Genomic DNA, 19,927 nt, shown 5'->3' on the forward strand with positions numbered 1-19,927 from the left:
TTCCTCACATGGTTCATACTGTTTACTTCAGCATATCAATAATAAACACCTGCTAGAACAAAGATTTTAATGGTTGTTGGAAGAGAAAATGATTGAAAGGTACAAAAAGCATAGCTACCAGGGAAGCAAGGGCTGAGGCAACACCTATGTGGAATGCATAATGAGGAGAAGCAGGAAAAACAAGTTCTTTTCCCACCCACCCTTTTAGAATTTTACACATTTGCAGCAATATATAATCACAGCTCCATAGGATGCTGAGATTTCGGGACTTGGCATCCATGTTTAGGCAGAAAAAAATTGAAATGGGCAAAAAGTATAATGAGAGTTTCATTCATTTTATTTGGACATCCAAAAAGAAAAGCATGGGGTAATGGTCCCAGGTGCCCACCTCAACACCACATTCCATGATTCTCAGGAAGCTTAGCCCTTCCCACCAATGCTAACCTCCTGCCTCACTGTCACTGTCAATGTGAGAAGATGCCCATGGTCATCTTTGTTTATGATCCTTTAATAGTCTGAAAATTTTTCAATTTCTCTCTTACGAAGGCTCCCGCAGAGGCTACTGAGTAAGTTAAGCAAACAAAGGGTGTTGTAGTCTACCAAATAACCTAAGAAGGCAATCCAATAACTATATCCTATCAGTCCATATTCACACTTGGCTCCAAAGAGTTCTCCACTTCCTACATGCATAGCCAGTAAAATAAATACTTTTTTTGTACTTTCGTGTCTAGAGTTGGAAAGGAGAGGAGCAGTATGACATTATCTAACCTATAACTTTCTTCCCCCGATGTCTTCTGAGAACTTGAACTGTATCAGAAGAAAAAAAGAAATGATATTAGACCCAAAAATAGCAATGTAAGAACTTAAAGGTCAACGCTGCTGTGAAATGGGATGTGAGCTTCTCAGCCAGGCTGTCCTTCCCCCACTAAGTCAGGTAGAGCTCATCTAGACAAGTGGAGAGAGAATTGTGAAACCAGCCCATTCAAATAGTCTTTGCCCCCCATCAGAAGCGACTCTCTTCCTCTTCCACTGCACGATGAAGGCCAGGGATGAATTTCAAAATCTGCTTCCGGACACTTCCCCGTCTGCTTTTCCTGGGTAGAGTCCCAAACATACTTGAGTAATTGCCTTCCCACAAGGGGGATAAGGATCCATTGCTAGTGACACTGATGCTCCGGTTTCTCCTGGAAGAAGCATTCCTCAGAATGTCATCTCCGTCCTTAGAGAGAAAGCACTCGTCATCCGTGCTGGTCTGTCGGCTGAAGGCACCCCGGCTGGAGTCTTCAGACACACTTGTCCTGTAGCCATCTTCACTGTCCATGGTCACAGAGCTCAACCGGCTCTTACAGCTGCTCTCACTGGACAATCGGTTCCTGTCCAGGAGGGCTGGGCCTGGCCCCAGAAGATTTCCAAACAAGGACAACTCATCCAGGTCCATGTTTTCCAAGTTTGGCGAGTTAGCTGCATCTCCTACAATACAGAGAAGAGTCTATTGTGGGATGGATGTGACCACCAGTCCCGACAGGAAAGCACATCCAACTTTAAAGAATGCAAGAGGAGAAGGACAAATACTTTGGCCTGAGTTTTCACTTGCACAAATAAGGTTAGAAGGGTTTCCCAAACTGGCATCCAAGTTTAAACAAGATATTTCATGCCTATACCTTGAATGTGGACTGTGTTCCAAGAGACTTACTATGTGGTTGTGCTATTGGGAGATGGTGAAAACTGAAAGATTCTGCCTCCTGGGAGGATTTAGGTCACTGGGGACATGGTCTTGGATTACAACTTCTGTGTCCTGGTCCTTTTTTTCCCCTCACTCTCGCATCACCAACAGAGATCTTTTATTCTCTTAAGAGCTTCAGCCATGGTGTACCATGATATGCTACCAAAGGCCGAAGCCGGATGGAATGAAACTTTCAAACTCTGAGCCAAGTAAAACTTTATTTCTGTAAGATGACTTATCTTAGAGGCAGATAGCAGGCATACTCGGTATGAAATCAATTCAACCCAACTGACACCATGACAGTGTGACTCTATGAACCTCCAAGTGCCAATTTCTTAAAATGTGTAACCCTGGAAACTTTTATGAAAATGCTCACAGTAGTGAGGTCAAAATAAATGCTCAGGGAAATGCTTCTCTGACTCTTATTAGCTGTCTTTAAAGAATCATAAGTTTATTATCAAGTCATTTAAAGTATATGTGAAAACCAGTTACAAATCAGACCATGTGCTTATGTCAACTATGCCTTCCAGCCGCAATATTACAAATTGCCTTCTGGAGTGGCTGGAAGTTCTAGGATGGTGCTGAGCCTAGGAATCATCTCTATCCTCAAGCACGTACCTCAGAAAACCGAGTTCTAGCTTCTTGGCCAAGTTTTCCCATCAGGGCTTCATAACCCACAAATGGGTTCCCCAAACCGAGTGATGAGTCATGTTCTCTCCTGCCTCACCAGCTTCTCATCACTCAGTCAGCTAGTGTGCTCAGAAAAGCATAACTGAGAATGTGAGGTGGCAAAAACTCCACAGACTGTCCCGTGTTCATCATCTTTGCTCTCCTGTGTCTTTGCTTGGCAACGTGAAAAGAGACACTGCTCTTACTCCATTTGATCTATGAGGCCATGTGCAGCCAGCATGCACAGTGATTTCCGTTCTGCTACTATACACTGCTTGGTCTCATCTTACAACGAGCTGATAAATCTGAATGGAAGAGCAACTGCTTTATGGACACTCCTTTTCTGGGTGCTGCCTCTAGTATTAGAGAACGCAGATGAATGGACACCCTCAAAAAATGTGCAACCATGTGCTCCTGATATTAGATCTATTTGCTACCGTTCCTTGTCTCTGGAAACTGTACACATTGGGGTTGTTGGGAACCATCAGTACTTCGGGCAAAGGCTTCTGCAATACCCATGTCTATGTAAACCAGGAAATTGAACAACAAGGCTTCAAGGGAGTCTTTCTTATTCTCTCTATAAAATAAAATACTAACCTTCTGATTCCTCAAAATGTAATATGGTAGACCTGGGCTAGCATCAGAAAGGAAAGAGGCTGTTGCCATAGCAAAACCCGTTCTCAAAATAACAACAACAAAAGTTAACTGAAATTCATAAAAAGGAAAAGTAGGCCAACCTGATTATCTGAGGTCAATTCCTGGGACCCATATGGTTAGTAGAAGAGTAGGAGAAAATTGACTCCTGCAAGTTGTCCCCTGGCCTTCACATATACACTCTGTGGCACAAAACGTGTGTGTGTGAGCACAAACACACAGAGACAGTATAAACAAATAATTTTATAAAGAGAAGTAACTCTTCAAAGTTTCAAACTTGTCTAGTAAAAAATGCAAATCAAATCTCTACAGTGTTATCAATGTCTAAATGATACCTAAGGGTTTATAAGGAACTCCAGAAAACAGAAAAATAAAAGACTCTAAGATACATAGAATATACTTGGATAGATAACTGATAAAAAAAAAGACATCAAGGCCTGGAGACATAGTTTAGAGGTTAAGAGCACTGACTTCTCTTTCAGAGGTCCTGAGTTCAATTCCCAGAAACCATATGTTGGCTCATAACCATCTATAATGAGATCTGGTGCCCTTTTCTGGCATCCAAGGCTGACTGCTGTATATATAATAAATAAATTTTTTAAAAAAAGATGACATCAAATTGGCCAACAAATATATGAAAAATTCCTGGTGTCATTAATTAACTGGTAAGCACAAAAAAAGCCAAAATGACTCACTTCACCCCTGTAAGAATGCTTATACCAAAAGGACACAAGATCAAAATTAATGGTGAAGATGTGGAAGAAAAACAACCCTCCCACATTTCATCTACCACAGAGAATAATGTGAAGACTACACACATAAACACACACACACACCTGCCATATCACCCAGTAATGTCTCTAGCATGTATGTATTGCCATAAAAAACAGAACGAGTGTATCAACAAAATCTGCACATTCATGCTCAGATTATCACTCTTCACAGAAGCCAAAGCATGAGCTCTATAAAAACACCTGTCAGGTGACAAGTGGAGGGTGAAAATATAGTACATACAGAGTGGAATACCTTTTATTCATGAAAAAAGGAAGAAATTTCTTTATGTGTGATAGTATGGGCTTGGAGATTGTTGTGTTAAAGGAAGGACCCCAAGTATAAAAACACACACATGAAATAATCTTATTTCATGCACTATCAGAAAACGTTTGCTGGTTTAACAGTTGTTGAGAGTGGAATGGTGGTTACCAGAGGCTGGGCAGGGACAGAGAGTAGAGAGGTTAGTGGAAACCCTGATCCATGGGCACTAGTTACAATTAGATAAGAGTGGGACATTCAGAGTACTTCACACGGTAGGGTAACTATACCTAACAAGAATCTACTATAAACTTCCAAAAGCTACAAGGAAGATATTTTAAGAGCTTTTACTACCAACAACAAAAATAAATGTCTGAAGAACTAGCTAATCTTGACTTAAACATTGTATAATGTCCACATCACATCAGAATGTATCACATGATATTCATGACCAGATACAGTTTGTACGGTTATATGAGTTAGTTTTAGGTGATTTTTAAATAGTAGCTTTTTCTGCAAGGTAGTTACTATTTGAACAAATATTCCAGGTGCTAAATAGAGCAGACTGTTACCTAAAGAAGAAATGACCTACATTCCAGACCACACAGCTAGTGATGTCAGTACATTATTTGTGCACGGACTTCTTTCCTGCTAGATATGAAGGTGCATGCCTGGAATTTCAGTGCTTAGAAGACAGAAGTTTGAGGTTGTTAGCTTGCGCTGCACAGTGATCACCAAGTTATACAGGGCTATATAGCAGGACACTGCCTCAACTGACCTCCCAAAAGAGAGGTTCAATTCCTCAAGTAACACAGCAAAGAGCAAGCCGGCTGACTAGAATCAACCCCTTGCATCAAAATGTGTAGACAGCCAGTACCTCTTAGCATCATGATACTATTATATGTCTGTCTTGGTCCTGAGATTCTCTGCATAAATGTAACCAATACAATTTGAAAAATGGCTTGCATTCTACCAATAAAGGATGCAGCCATGCCTGTTTGAATAGCCTCAGTCAGAATCATTTACAGGAATCTAATTCATTGGCTGATGTGGCAGAGAGTAATTGCAGACAATATTACCTACTCCTCTGTAATTGTTGATCACCTATGGCAAGTGTGTGAATTCCTATGTCCATACATGTTTTCATATGCGTATGCACTGTGTGTGTAGAAGGGAGCTTGACTCACCCTCCTCCAAACACACAGGCCACTCATTGTTCATCCCAGCAAAACACAGACTAGTGTCCTTCACTGGTGCTAACTAGACTTGTACTATAATAGTGATCATCTTAAAACATTTGGAAGCAGAAATACTGAGAGGGTGCGATGAGAATGTGGTTTCCTGACAGGAAATTGAGCTTACCATGCAGCAGGCGCTGTTCCTGTAAGTGCAGAGACCTGAACTCCACCCATTTTTTCTTCAAGGTTTGCTGTGAGAAAGATAGGGGGTGGAAAGTTCTGAGTCTTAGGAAATCCCAAGCAGGCAATGCAGTGGAGACCAGCATCATGGCCTGCCACTCCCAGTCTTCAGACTTCTGCCGAATTACAGAGGATACTAGGAATGCTGATTTCTCAAGGGCCAACAAATCTTTTCTTCACAAACAAGAAAAAAAGATGAAGTTTTATTTCAAAAATATGGAACCAGATTGCTTATGTTGGAAAGAGCTTATTAGCTGTTTCCACATGAATGATACAGATAACGTGAAATAGAAACCATGTAGTTAACAGATGAAAAGTTTGGACCAGAAACTAAATGTTAGTAAATGCTTAGTACATACCATCATCAATCAATGCATCTGGGCTCTGAAACAAACCTTTTATTGGACATCTACCCAGAACACATTTAAGCACCCTAACTTTGCTGTTTGTTTTGAGATATCACTTCATGTAGCCCAGGTTAACCTTGCATCTTGATCTTACTATGTAATTGAAGGTGACATTGAACTTTGGACTCTCCTTCTTTCAATTTCCAAGTACACGACCCACCATGTCACTTATGAGGCTCTAGGGAGAAATTTCAAGGCATGGTACCTGCTAAGCAACTGAGCTGTATCCCCAGCCCATACGCTGACTTCACAATTCTTCTCTTGGCTGCTCTGGCAAATGAAATGTGGCCATCAGGAGACAAGCACAGAATGCCTGGCCTGGTCCAGCCACACAGTAGCCAAGTCAATGGAGGTCAAAGCTAACTGGGAAGAAGCCATCTGGAAAGGCAGGTGTAACATGCACACTCTCCTTCCTGTTTCCTTCCCTCTCCTCCACCCCTGCCTTTGCTATTTTAGGTCCCCATAGCAAGACCAGCATGTAGCCACAGCTCAGACTTGCCAAGGAGATTTATCCCTAAGAACGCAGTCTAGTTGGAAAAAAGAAGTACTTTGTACACTACCACCTGGAGGGAGTAAATGATGATTAACATAGAAAGATTTTTTAAATGTACATTTGAAAGGAAATGGGAGAAAGAGAAGAAAATAAAATCTCAAGGACATCATTAAATGAGTACGCGGAGCAGGGGTCATTCCTCTGTCTGTAGAACACTTAGTTTGGCTCACAGCAGCATCCAAAGCAATTCTTTGGCTGTCAAATAACGACAAAATGCTTAGCTCGGTTCATTTGCTTTTCTTTCTGAACCGTGATATTCACCAGCAGTCATAGGAAGGCTTCCTGCCTCAGTCACTGTGATTGTCATCTTGTAAGTCTGTAGTTATGTGAAGATCAGAATCAGAGGCTTGAAGAGAGCAGGACTGGCCAGAGCTACCGTATGTACCTACACACGTCACACTTGCTAAAGATATTTATCTCCTACAAAGAGAATAAAGGAGCAGAGAGGAACAGGGTGGGTTGTTGGTCAAAACTAAAAACACAAAGACAAAGATGTTGTCTTCCTGAATTTAGTTTTCATAAGTACATGGACAGAGCTTTACAAAATGTTCATATTTGTGATAGAAGGTTTTAAGATCGCCAGTTTGCTGGTCTCACCTAGTCATCTTAATGTGCCGTGACGTACACCAAGAAAACAGCAGTATAAAGAAAAGAGAGAGCAGAGTGAATGTTTTCAATCTGCAACTGTTTTCTATTATCCTTAGGGTTGTTTCTGTCTGTGCTACTGCTGTCACATTCACGTGTTCAGTCAGATCTAAATTTTCTTTATCAGGTGAGTGTTAAAGGATATGAGGATCTGACCCTATGCTACAAGTTTATGTCACTGGACCCATACATAGAATCTGAAGGAATGAGTGAATATGATTGAATGAATATACAAGAGTACAGCTTCCTGAAAACAATCTTCAGATATCACATGCTGAGTTGGTCCCGGATATGTCCCCAGTATTTTCATTCTATGTAAATACAAATAACATTTCTCCTGGCACCTAATCTTTTCATTATGCTCTTACAAATAATGTGTCACTAAATTTCATAATTTTGTTGTAGGTCAGAAAATAAAAGTTCACTGAGGCAAAATATTTCTCTAGATATATAATAGAACTAGTAGGTAGCAGAGATATATTTAAAACTAGGTCTTTTAACTAGTTCACTATTTGTGCTAAGCATCTGAAGCACAGGTTAAGATAAAGGAAATCCCTGAAAATGTGACTCAGAAGGGACAACTTCTTCCAGAGAAAAGACTGGGACTCCACCCAGTCTTTGCAAATCAGATGCAAAATAAATGTCATTGTGCAGAGAGGAAGCCAGCCTGACTTTAGTTATAGGTCAGACCCAGTCATCTCTGCCTTGAGGGATTAACTACAAGTATCATCATTGCAAGACTGGATGAGACATAAATGCAAGATGCTAAACAGAAATGAACAGAAGATATGTCAAACAGAAGCATCAAGAGCTAGCTAGGAAATTTAGATCCTGTGGTAATATGTGGTTTCAATGTGTTTATTTAACACAAGGAACTCAGACAAATTTCCTTCATGAGAGAGTACCTCTGGCTGAGTATTAGGTATGATGAAACGGACTGCTAACATCTTGGGACACAGGAACACAACAAGACCTCATGATCTGAACTGCACTGTGCCTTTACTCTCTGAGAGAGGCCGTCAAGCTGCCAGACCTGGCCCTGCAAAGGGAGCTTAGAAGCTCTGTGTGGATGGAACTGTACAGCTATCTCACAGAGACAAAGAAGAAACTGACACTCAACCCCACAGCATCCACAGAAGCTCAATGACAGGAAAGGCATGCTACTCAGGGCATGGATTCTTTACAAGCAACAGAAACAGGCAAACTCCAAAACAGATACCAAATAAGAATTTATAAATGCCAATAGAAAAATGAAAAAATAGAATCAGTGTTCATCAGCACAAAGGAGTTGAGAGACATGAGAACAGATAGATATAAAAAGGAACGTTTTGTCAATATAGTATAAGTCACCTTTAAAAGCTAATTAAAAAAACACATTCTATATGAAAGTCAGATAAAAAGGATGCTACTGGTGTCATTATTAAGGAAGACCAATCAAAATACCATAACTCATTTCTAATAGAATTTCACAAATGAATAGGGGAAGTAATAAAGACAATGCATCCAATGAAATGGTTTCTCCAGAGCTAGAGTCACTTATCTGTAGACATAAAGATCAGTGCCAATTTTTAAACAGAAGAATTGACCTATGAGTCTGGACCTAATTAAGTTATAGTCAAAGATGACCGGCAGAGGGAGGGAGGGAAAGACACACAGACACACAGACACACACACACACACACAGACACACACACACACACACACACGCACACACACACACACACACACACACACACACACACACAAAAACACACACACGGAGGGGGGCACATATTCCCATACAGGTGGGAGTATAATATAGTAGAAAGTACTCTAGAGAAAATTGTCAAGAGGGAAAAAGAATGAAAATGAGGACAAAAATTATATATATAGCAGAGGGTTAAAGGCTAAATCTTAGCCTGAGACGGTAGAGCAGAGAAAAAAAGGAACCAGTTCCATTTTGTTCAATTATTATCCTTATAGAGCACACAAAAAATATAAAAAAACAATTTCAAGAGACATTATAGGGTCTAACAAAGTGCTTGGTTGTTAGCAACAGCATAAAAATGATTGATTAATACCTATACACTAGCCATAAAAATTTACCTTTATAAAAAAACATAATAACACTCGGGAGGCAGAGGCAGGCGGATCTCTGTGAGCTCGAGGCCAGGCTGGACCGACAGCCTCCAAAACAATATAGAGAAACTCTGCCTTGTAAAAACCAAAAAAGAAATAATAAAAGCATAAATTACAAAGTATAATGCAATAAATGACTATATGACCTACATGTGTGAGATTATCAGATTCTATGAAAGAAGCAAGGAAAAATAGTAAAACTGTTAAGACAACTTGATGGGGGCTTTGGGTGAGAATAGGAGGAGAAGAGGGAGGGGAACTGGCTTGGGAATAAAATAAGTAAACAATTTTTTAAAAGATAACTTAAAAGATAGTTTAAATGTAATTGAGGTCTTCTATGCTCAAGCTACGTCTAGTGTGGATACAGTTCATTTCCTATTACCTGTGGATCAAGATGTAAATCTCTCAGCTCCTTCTCCAGCACCATGTCCCACCATGATGATAATGAACTAAAATAAACCCCTGAAACTGTAAGCCACCCCAATTAAATGTTTTCCTTTATAAGAGTTGCTGTGATCATGATATCATTTCACAGCAATAGAAATCCTAAGACAATAACCTAGCAACAATAAAATAAAATGCCATTAATGTTTAATGTTGTTGGCACTGGCTTATCTATATAAAATGAAATTTCAATCAAACCTATATCATTTATTCATGGAACTTGATAATTTGACAGATGATCAACAGACTAACAACACTGTCCAATTAGGTATCACAAATTATGACAAACTGAGTTAGATATAAAAGATAAATTAACCAGTGAACCACAGTGGAGAACCTGTGAATAAATATGGACTTACATGAAAATTATTTTAAAATGTAAGTTCTACAGCAACTCATTTGAGGAAAAAAGCAAAATATAAAATAAATTATATTGGGAGATCTTCCTCTGCATATGGAAAAAAATCAAATTATTCCATATTTTGTAGTATATACAAATAATATTTCTGAATGAATTAACACTTTAATATGAAAAAGAAAAAAATTTAATGTAGATGACTGACAACTGATCAATATTTAGGAGCTCATTAATAAACAAATATTTTAAAGATTTTCAAAGAATTGAGGAGACTCAAAATTTAGACCTCATTAAACTAGAATACTTTCAATTACCCAGAATCCAGTTCTTCAAGAGTAGCAGAGAAATATAAGAACATTATTAGAAAGATCAACTGGTCATCATTTAATGAAATAATATGCAAGATAAGAGTAAAATGAAGGAGCAATGAAAGCTCACCAATGTATATGTTTTCACTTCAAGCTATTCATAATAAAATCTCACATTATGATAATTGATAAAATGCTCTAAAGAAAAGAATAGGAAGATGTGTTCTTAAGTATGCATTTAAAGTATATTAAGGACCTACTTATATTCTAGAAGAGAACAGAGATACTGAAAGGCATGCACACTGGTAGTTAAAACCAGTTAATTATGTATATTAAAATTATAGAAATTTTGTTAAAATTATGTTCAAAGAATATAAATTGATAAAGTATTTAGCAGTGCTTTGCTTGAGTAAGCACTGCATTCCAAGAAATACAAATGTATTATTTAACATAATAAAACATAAAATCACCAGTCTGTTTTTCATATACATTTTTAAAAACAAAAGACTGAGAACTTAACATATGAAAGATGTTCAGCAAAAGTATTTGCTATTTACAAAAACAAATTAAATTTTGAAAGTTTAATAAGCCTAAACATAGTATAAAGCACTTACTACCTCTCATAAAAATGCAATAAAAATGATAGAAGCAGTTCTTTAAAGTGAAGAATAATACAATACTTTATAATATATTGACGATCCTAGCCAATGCTATATGAGAAGAAAAGTAAATCAATTGAATAATTGAACTAAAGATAAGAAACATCAAAGGATTATCTTTTATTAGCTAAAGAATACATTTTAAAATGCATGACGGAAATTATTCTGGAGTATATTAAGTATGAAATAAAAATGGGAAAACTTATATACAAGGTAAGAAAAATAAAAGCCATAAAGATTTCAATTGTTTTCATGTACTCTATTCTAAAATTTAATTCATACCAAAATCTGAGCAGAGAGGATTCTTCAATGATTTTTTTAATTGATCTTAAGATTCATGGGGATGAACACTACTGCAAGAATGTCGAAACCAATATTAATGAAGTTCGCTAGTGAATTATCATGGTGTAGAGGAAAAGATTCTAGATAAACTATAAATACAGTGAACTGTTCCCTTGAAATCCACAGCTAATAAATGTACTACCTCATGAGAAAAGCTAATGGATGCAGATTTTTACAAAGTAAAAGTAAGTAGCTTGGTTGTAGCCAAGTCATTTCTGTGTAGGCTGGCCGCTCCATTGTCCTACTGGGGTAATACTAGGATGAGGTGGCCAGCTGGGACCTGGGAGGAGTCAGGAGCATTTTTGACTCATTCTGAGTGTCTGGAATTCATAACTTGGACGACTCACCAACATAGAGAACTGAGATTTTGAAAACTTTCAAAGAGCCATGCTAAGAAATGTACACTGAGCATCCTCCATTAGGCACTGTCACATTGTGACCTTTTTCTTTCCTTCCATTATGTTTGCCAGTGGAAGCAGATTCAAGGACAGCCACAGGGTTGGTGGTAGATATTCCAATTTTCAGAATGGTGCAGAAGGAAAGGATGCAAAGGACACCGAGAAAGCAAAACCGATGGGCCTGCCAGCACTTTGCAGCATTCAGTGCTCACTCCTACTCTTTTTTCCTCCTTTAACAAAATGTAAATCAAGAGTGATCACAGGTGCATCAATGAATCCTTCTTCAGGTAAGATGCCTTCCCTCCCGCTGGCTTTCTGAGCCTCATAGACTCTGAATGAGGAAGGAAGAGGGTGATTTACACATATTCACAGTCTTAGATATTCTTGCAGAAGTAATTGTGTGGCCCTTGACAAGTCAGCAGTTTAGATGCATCCTGACATTTCCCCTTCAAGGGCTACCTCAGTTCCTCAGATAGATCATTATTCTACTCCTCACGCATTCAAGGATGAGAAATAATGTGCTGTGTTAAATCAAATTACCTTTAAAGCCTGCAGCTTTGCTTCAAGCTCTGCTCTCCTGTGAATCATTGCTCCATTAAGAGTCTCTATCCTGTTTGAAGAGAAGGGAAAGGTGGGGGTAAATACCAGAGCTACGCCTTCCAAGGGGTCCCATCCTTATGAAGCACTGAATGCTAAAGGCAGACTGTACTGGAAATGCAACACAAGTGTCACCTCTCCTAAGGCTCTCCACAATGGAGTGTGGATACTTGAGTGTATGGACTTAAGCCAAATTCCCAACAACACTGGGAGAGAGAAGGGGGGATGGTAAACTATCTGACAAAGAGTAGAAGGGAAGGAAAGATCCTGGCTAATTTACAAACCATAGCTCATTTTCTAGAAGACCCTATGTGCTAATGATGGTTACTTTCCACCAGACTCTGTTCTTGCTTGAGCCAGCTGAATAATCTCAGTCATTTGGTGAATATTCATTGGGAATCTACTATGAGCCAGATAGTATATCAGCAAAAGTGGTATTCAGGACTTTTCCTACAAGGGACTCAAAGTGTTGAAACAGGGAATTTTTCCTGCAACCTCATATGAGTATTTCATCTCAAAACCTTTAGTTTACAAATGACTATCCTAGAGTTATCAGTTTAAAAATATTTTCCTCTTCCTACACCAAAGATTTCCAAAAATAGGAAACTTGTTCTCCCTGGAGCTGGTTTGTTTTCACCATTCTTTTGGCTACAAATCCTGTGTCTAACTAAGTACAGTAGCTAATTTCACCTTTGAATCACACTCTTAAGCATTTTAAGGCATTTGTTCTAATTCCTTTGTGACTACTAAATTGTAATTATATTCATGAAGGTGTGAGAAAAATTTAAAGATGTGGTATGTGAACTCTCTTTCCTCTATTCTTCCAGCATCAGACCCAACATAATAAGATGGTAGTACAAATACTGTCTGATTTCTAGTTGAGCCAGTCTCTGTTCTGTGGACAATAGAATCATTATAAAGCTGCATAAGACTCCTGGTGTTGTTCTAGCCTATCTAAGCAAGGGATGTGCACAAGTGTAGAGATGGGCCCTTCCTCCAGGATTTGTTCACAGGATCTCACATTTTACTTTATCTGTGGTCTTCTTGCTTTATCTATGTGGGACATATCTTTCTGACTCCAGCCAATAGCATTTTATCTATCTGGTTCTAGGCTTCTTTGAGTAAAGAGCTTTCCTAACTTTTACCCTTAAGAAGGGTGGGGATCACCTCTACCGTCATCAGTCATCTTTTAAAATTGCCTCTACACACCCATCCCAAACGTCCTTTGAAGTATCAGTGAAGAATCTAGTGGAGAATACTGGTAGCTCCCAGTGAGCAGCTGTAACTGGCAAGAGCAAATCTGGCACCAATGCAGGTTAGATCCTGTTGTCACCCACTATGCAGCTGAACTCAACTAACCCCTCCTTACCTCAGGTACTTCCTGTACATAAAGGAATAAACTCAGGCTGAAAAGGGGTCTATGAAAAAATGAATTTGGTAATGTTGAAACCACCTAACTCAGAATAAAATCTAAGTCCCTGGCACAGCAATGCATCTCAAGATCTGATGCTTGGCCTGCTGTGACTTCATCACTCATACTTTCTCTCTAATCCACCAGTCACCAATTTCACTTGTCCCCAGGGTATGCCAAATCCACTTCCAGGGCTCAAAGACATCGTTCTTTACCAACGTGTTCCTACCAGGAGTTCCTACGGCCATTCCTTCCCTTTGTTTAGTCTCAGTTCTAATTGTACATCCCCAGACTGGAGCACCTTGAACACTGAATCTTCCTGGCCCCCTTCTTAATAAGTGTCCCCCCCATTGCACTATTCTCCATTTTTCCAGTGGTTACCAATAACTTCAATGTTAGAATTTCAGGCTTTTCTTAGAAATCTACAACTTTTAGAGTTCTTCATTCTTTATTTTTGCCTCTAGAACATACACACAGATAAAAGCTTAATATTTGTTCAGTATATGTGATTTTAATGTAATAATATATTTTATTATAGCTGCTTATTAATATCTTATTGGGTTATTGGAACAGGTAAAAACAAACTCAATGCTGTCTGTTTTCTAAGACAGTTATGATGTTATGGATAACAATGGGTGTCCTGGTAGATTTAACACATTCAGATTTTTAAGATCAATTTCAAAGATTAATCTAAATTAATCACCTTGAGCAGCAAGAAAGACTAGTGCAATCCTGTTAAATTGAGCATTAATACATGTTACTATGTACATTCAAAGGTGGGGAAAGTTGAGGAAACATTTTTTCATTATTCTTTATGGAACAGTAACAGGAAAAACAAGCAGCTTGAGAAATATGAGAGAGGAAAAAAGTGTAGCTGAAAGATTTATGAACCTTGGAAACAGGTCTAATTTCTCTTGGATCAGATATTAAAAATACATTAGTAAATGATGTCCCTTCTACAAAGCACCTTTGTCTAGTGACATCCCCTGACTTCACATGTTGACAATATATTCATGATGCATGATACCTAGAGAAACAAAAGGAACCCATAATACTGTCTGTGCCCATCCCAAAGCTGTGTATGCTGTCTCCCTTCTGGTGAGTCACAGACAAAGAGTCTATTCACTCATCCCTCAGGCATTCTCAGACACCAAAACATCTTTGAAACCCCACAGCAACTAAGTGGATATTTACGTTAGCAGACTTCCTGACGAACGGATCAGGTCAACCACTTGTTTGTGGGTAAAGCCTTCTGTGCTCACACCATTGATATTTGCAAGGATGTCACCTGGGAGACGGCAAGAAAAACAAGTATCTTATTAGTTACTTAAACAAAGCCCCCTGGCATGGAAATGAAGACAAACAGGCAAGCTCCAACCACAGTATCACTCAAGAAAATTCCAAGCAGCAACTGCTTCCTAACCTTCACTGTCAAAGAGTTTCTTGCTATTTAAATGGCTTCTAGCATGAGTAGAGCTACATTACCAGCTTGCAGGCCAGCGCAGTGGGCCGGGCTGTCTTCCTGTACTTTGCAGATCATGGTACACACTTCTGAGGAGCAGATGTTCTGGTTCTGGAGTCTGTAGGTCTATAAAATTTAAGTGAATAACATAGTAACTACTCAAAAAAGTCAACAAATATTTGTCAAATCATAAACTCATGCCAGCAGCATTAAGTGGCATAATAAGTAAGTGCAAAGGACAACTGTGGGAAAGCTTTCCTCACTTTACGCTGAACTGAAGGTACCAATTTTGTGATTCCAGTAGATAATCGGCAGCCAATTCCAGTCACACACACACACACACACACACACACACACACACACACACACAAACATCTGGCATGAAAAAGAGAGTGGGATCCAAGTGTCTCAAAATGGTCTGTTTTCAAGCCCGAGAGACCACCTGATGCTATCACTGTGTACTTATTAATAACAAAATTAAGCTTCCTGTTTCTCAGCATGATGAAACGATTATAGTCACGTGCAAAGAAAAAAATCCTTGTGGGTCTTGCAAGCTAAAGCAGGCATTAGAGTGGAGTATGAGATGCAAACTATCCAGCAGGGAGACATGCCAACACTAGTTGTATTCAATCAATTCTGCAAATAATGACAGTCTGCCCTGTGTTCCTTCTAAGTTCTCTAATTGGCTCGATCAATCTCATTTCTGAGTGCACAAGACCCCTCCTGCACTGAGTTCTCACCAGTTCCTTAGTTATCCAAGTAAATGATATGAGATGTGTTTCTCCAGATGTCTCAGTTTGACATAAATCGTTCAGTGGTACTGGGTTTTATTGTTGATGTTTTTAGTTTACACTTAAAAATATGTAAAAACACTAAGGAAACATTTGCTACATATAACACTACTATAACTCCTTGCAAGCATGCTTTCCTATTTAGTACATTTGAATTGTGGGGTGGAATTCCATGTAGAACCAAAATCAGTGTTTTGAAATGTCTTTTAAAAATCTCATTACTACAAATTAAGCTACCTGAGAGGATTGCTTCCTTCTAGAGAATTCCATGTCTGAGACACCATAATCAGTTACATGCAGATCATTTTCAGAGCTAACCACTTGGCTCTGTTAAATGCTAAGTGATTTTCGCTCAACTATAATACATTTAGAATCCTTTATTTGAAAAGTAGAGCAGCTTTCAGTAGCTTGTAACACAGGTCCCACCTGTATCAGAAGCCTTTTTGAGAGTTTCCTGCCCACGACCACACCACAGCTCAGCTCCTTCAAGAAATTGAAGCCAATCTTTTTCGTGTGCTGCAGGAGCCAAAGACTAACCTGATACACCTTGAGAGAAATCCTCATAAATAGGGAGACCTGCCCTTCATTTCCAGGTGTCAATGTGCACAAAGTGCAGGAGAATCACTTTGATTTATGTAGCTGTAAATTTGGGAATTAGAAATGGAAAGGCAAACCCAAAATCCATGAAGGCTCTGAAAAGATGACTTGGTCAAATACTCACACCCACATCTCCTATCCATGTGTTTCTGCTGGCTTGGAAGGAAATTGCCAAGAGCACCCCTGCAAACTGTTGACATTCTGAAATGCCATGTGTGTGCTGTAGCTCAGAGGTTTAACCATTAGGTTTAATTGAGCTCCTGAGTTCTCATCTCTCTGTGGCCTGTTGTCCAGTAATGACGATGTTGACTTTGGTTCTATACATACACTTGTGGTGAGAGAAACGGAAGGAAGCAGTGATGTGTTTCCCACCAGAGTGGGAAAAGAAGATGGGCGAGCAATCAGGACCCTGTGTCCAGTTGCTACCACTGGGCATCCTTGAAGAGGCAGTAATAGGCATGCAGTATCTCATGCGGGATTTCTTAAGACAAAGGCAAACGGTTCATGTGAGGGGCCTGGACTACTAAACTTATAGATTTAGCCCATTTTTGTAGAAAATTATGCCTCAGGTAAATTTAAAGTTGGGAGCTCAGAAATCTAAAACGTCTTCTCCCACAACTTCCTTGTTCACTCCATGTTGTTTCTTTACTCATAAAACATGTTTAACGTAGCAGCTTCCTGCTCCTGCTCCTAAAATATACACTAAGCTTCCTTTTATGGGGTTGATATAACACCAAAGTTTTCTGAAAGCTGCACTCACTGGAGCGAAGATCTAAAATCTGACATATAGCATAAAAACACAATTATGCAAAGCACATGAAAAAGAAATGCAGAAATGATGTGGAGAAATGGAGACTTAGGGTGCTGTCACTGAGCCATTCAATTAGACCGCAGTCCACTTGACTCCATCTGCCATATTCACAAATGTAATCATGAAAAGACAAGGAACAAATAAATGAAATTCTTGGACAGCCTCACTGGAACCTACGAAGTTGGGCAAAAACTCCCACCAGTGGTTTTCAAGTAATAAAGTGCTATTATCTTATTATCAGTGTGTGTGGGGAAGTACCGGTTTCTTATTATACCTAATAAGAAATGTTTTGTCTCTGTTATGACATATATGGATTTTATATACACAAATATGCGATCTCTCAAGTATTTACTTTTACTTTCCTTTTTATTTTTTGAAACAGTGTCTCACAGTGTAATACTGGGTAGGCTAGGACTCCCTTCCTGCCTCTGCCTCCCACGTGCTAGGTTTAAAGCCATGAGCCACCAGGCCCAGCTTAAGTATTTAAAATCTGTACAATATGATTCTATGAAAATAAGCTTCTGTAAAATGTCTTTTGCTGGCTGGGCAGTGGTGGTGCATGCCTTTAATCCCAGCACTCGGGAAGCAGAGGCAGGTGGATCTCTGTGAGTTCGAGACCAAGCCTGGTCTACTGAGCGAATTCCAGAACAGGCTCCAAAACAATACAGAGAAACACTGTCTGGAAAAAACAAAAAAAAATAATGTCTTTTGCTTCCTCCTTTAAGGTGCAGACTGAAGTGACTCGGCACAAGGAGCAAAGCCCATCTCTATAGAAACAGAAGTCTCAACATTTTCTCTCCCGGTAGTCCCTAATATACTGAAAAACAGCCACACACTAAATAAAGTCCAGTGTCCATCTTCATTCTCACCCTGTCCTAACCTCATTATTCTTTGCAAATATTATGATGTAATTAGTGTCTGCTTTTTCCTTGGAAATCTAGAATGGTTACAAAGTGCCCACCTGAATTTCAAATCCAAATGCTCCATTGTCCTGCTTTTCCACAGTAACAAGCTTTCTGTAAGAAAAAAATTAAACTGCATAAATAACCAAGTATTATATTGGACATGTATTTAGCATTAACAATTACTATTACAATGAAAACTAGCTTTCATTTCTGTAATTGTAGTCAGGGGTATGTACCTACATTCTGGTGTGTTTCCGTGTGTTTGTGTGCACGTGTGTGGTTGTGCATGTTTGTGGATATGCACACATACTGGAGCACTTACAGTCCTAAAACTCTTAGTCAGAGAAAAGGGAAGGAAGGGAAGGAAGGACAGAGGGATGGAAGGAAGGAGGGTGGGAGGGAAGGAGGGAGGGTGGGAGGGAGGGAGAGAAGGAGTAAGAGAAAGAAGGAAGGAAGGAAGGAAGGAAGGGAGGAAGGAAGGAAAGAAATCAATTTCCTTACCTTTGAGACCAGGAAAAGTCACCTAAAGAACTCGATCTGGCCAAAGCAAGCTGAAAAATACAGAAAGCATAGAGTTATCTCAAGGTCTTTAAGAAGCATTTTCAACTGCTCTGGGTCACGAAGGACTTTGTTCTTCATCATTATCCTGGAAACCTTATTAGATAAGATTAGTAATTGTCTAATTAATAATTGTACATTGTCTCCTAACAGCAAAAGAGAGTCTGGGAGAAAAGGGATTCCCAGAGATCCTGTTGAGGTGAGGAGAAGCCCAGATAGTAAGATACTATGCAAGGTGAATGTTCTCTCTCTGTAGCAGAACTCCAGGCTTCCGATAAGTGCTTTCTGTCTAACTCATGTTTATGTTAACCTCTCAAAATGAGCTCTAGCAATTTGCAAATTTGCAGCCATACTGAAACACCCATCCATAAAATGACATGAAAACCACATAGTCCATATTGTCTTTAGCTGTTGGTGAAATGCTTATATTTACCTTATATTTACTATACCAGTTTAACATGTTATACTTTTTTACCAGGCCAAGATAATCTACAAAGAATGAGCAAAAATATGGCTCAAGGAACTGGCAAAATGAGTTAGTGTGTAGAGATGCTCACAGGCCTCACCACATAGGTTTCATGGGTGAGAACCAACTCCTGCAATTTCTCTTCTGACTTCATCATGCATAGCATTACACACACACACACACACACACACACACACAGCCCTCACACACAAATAGTTAAGATACAAAATTAAGAAGTAGATTCAGATAAAATAAGAGGGAGGGACTCAAAACCCCACTTCTGATTATGATTTATTTTCATAATAGTTTTGGAAGAATGTAGTGATATTTCCTGCCAAAAATCAAAGAAACCTCATAATGCTATAAACAACACCACATTCACTCCCCTGCACATTTTGAAAAAGTGATATAAGCATAAGCTTCTGGGACAGACCCAAATTCTTATAAAGAGAGAAAGTCAGCAAAAGGGAAGACCTTCATTTTAAGGGACTATGACCAGTTTTAGTTTTGGTTTCATTTGTTGAAGAAATATTTAGTAGATGTGAATTAATAATTAGTCTGTTCTTAAGTATTGTTCTAGGGACTCAAAACATAATATTAT

At 39.0% G+C, this 19,927-nt stretch overlaps 1 protein-coding gene across 5 annotated transcripts in view; it reads right to left on the minus strand.

Moving 5' to 3' along the window:
* Positions 1-316: 316 nt before the first annotated feature.
* LOC101827398 (cytohesin 1 interacting protein) overlaps positions 317-19,927 on the minus strand; it is a 62,733-nt gene continuing 43,122 nt past the window's right edge. For all 5 annotated transcript variants that reach the window (XM_013112584.3, XM_040745371.1, XM_040745369.1 and 2 more), the window contains 7 exons: positions 18,804-18,853; positions 18,359-18,413; positions 15,222-15,324; positions 14,931-15,024; positions 12,269-12,338; positions 5,441-5,507; positions 317-1,470 (listed from right to left, as the gene is read on the minus strand). In XM_013112584.3, the coding sequence (XP_012968038.1) occupies positions 1,004-1,470; positions 5,441-5,507; positions 12,269-12,338; positions 14,931-15,024; positions 15,222-15,324; positions 18,359-18,413; positions 18,804-18,853 (906 nt within the window). In that variant the 3' untranslated portion in view covers positions 317-1,003. The remainder of the gene's footprint in view (positions 1,471-5,440; positions 5,508-12,268; positions 12,339-14,930; positions 15,025-15,221; positions 15,325-18,358; positions 18,414-18,803; positions 18,854-19,927) is intronic.

The sequence above is a fragment of the Mesocricetus auratus genome, unplaced genomic scaffold (genome assembly GCF_017639785.1).
Source record: "Mesocricetus auratus isolate SY011 unplaced genomic scaffold, BCM_Maur_2.0 Super-Scaffold_100004, whole genome shotgun sequence".
Classification (NCBI taxonomy): domain Eukaryota; kingdom Metazoa; phylum Chordata; class Mammalia; order Rodentia; family Cricetidae; genus Mesocricetus; species Mesocricetus auratus.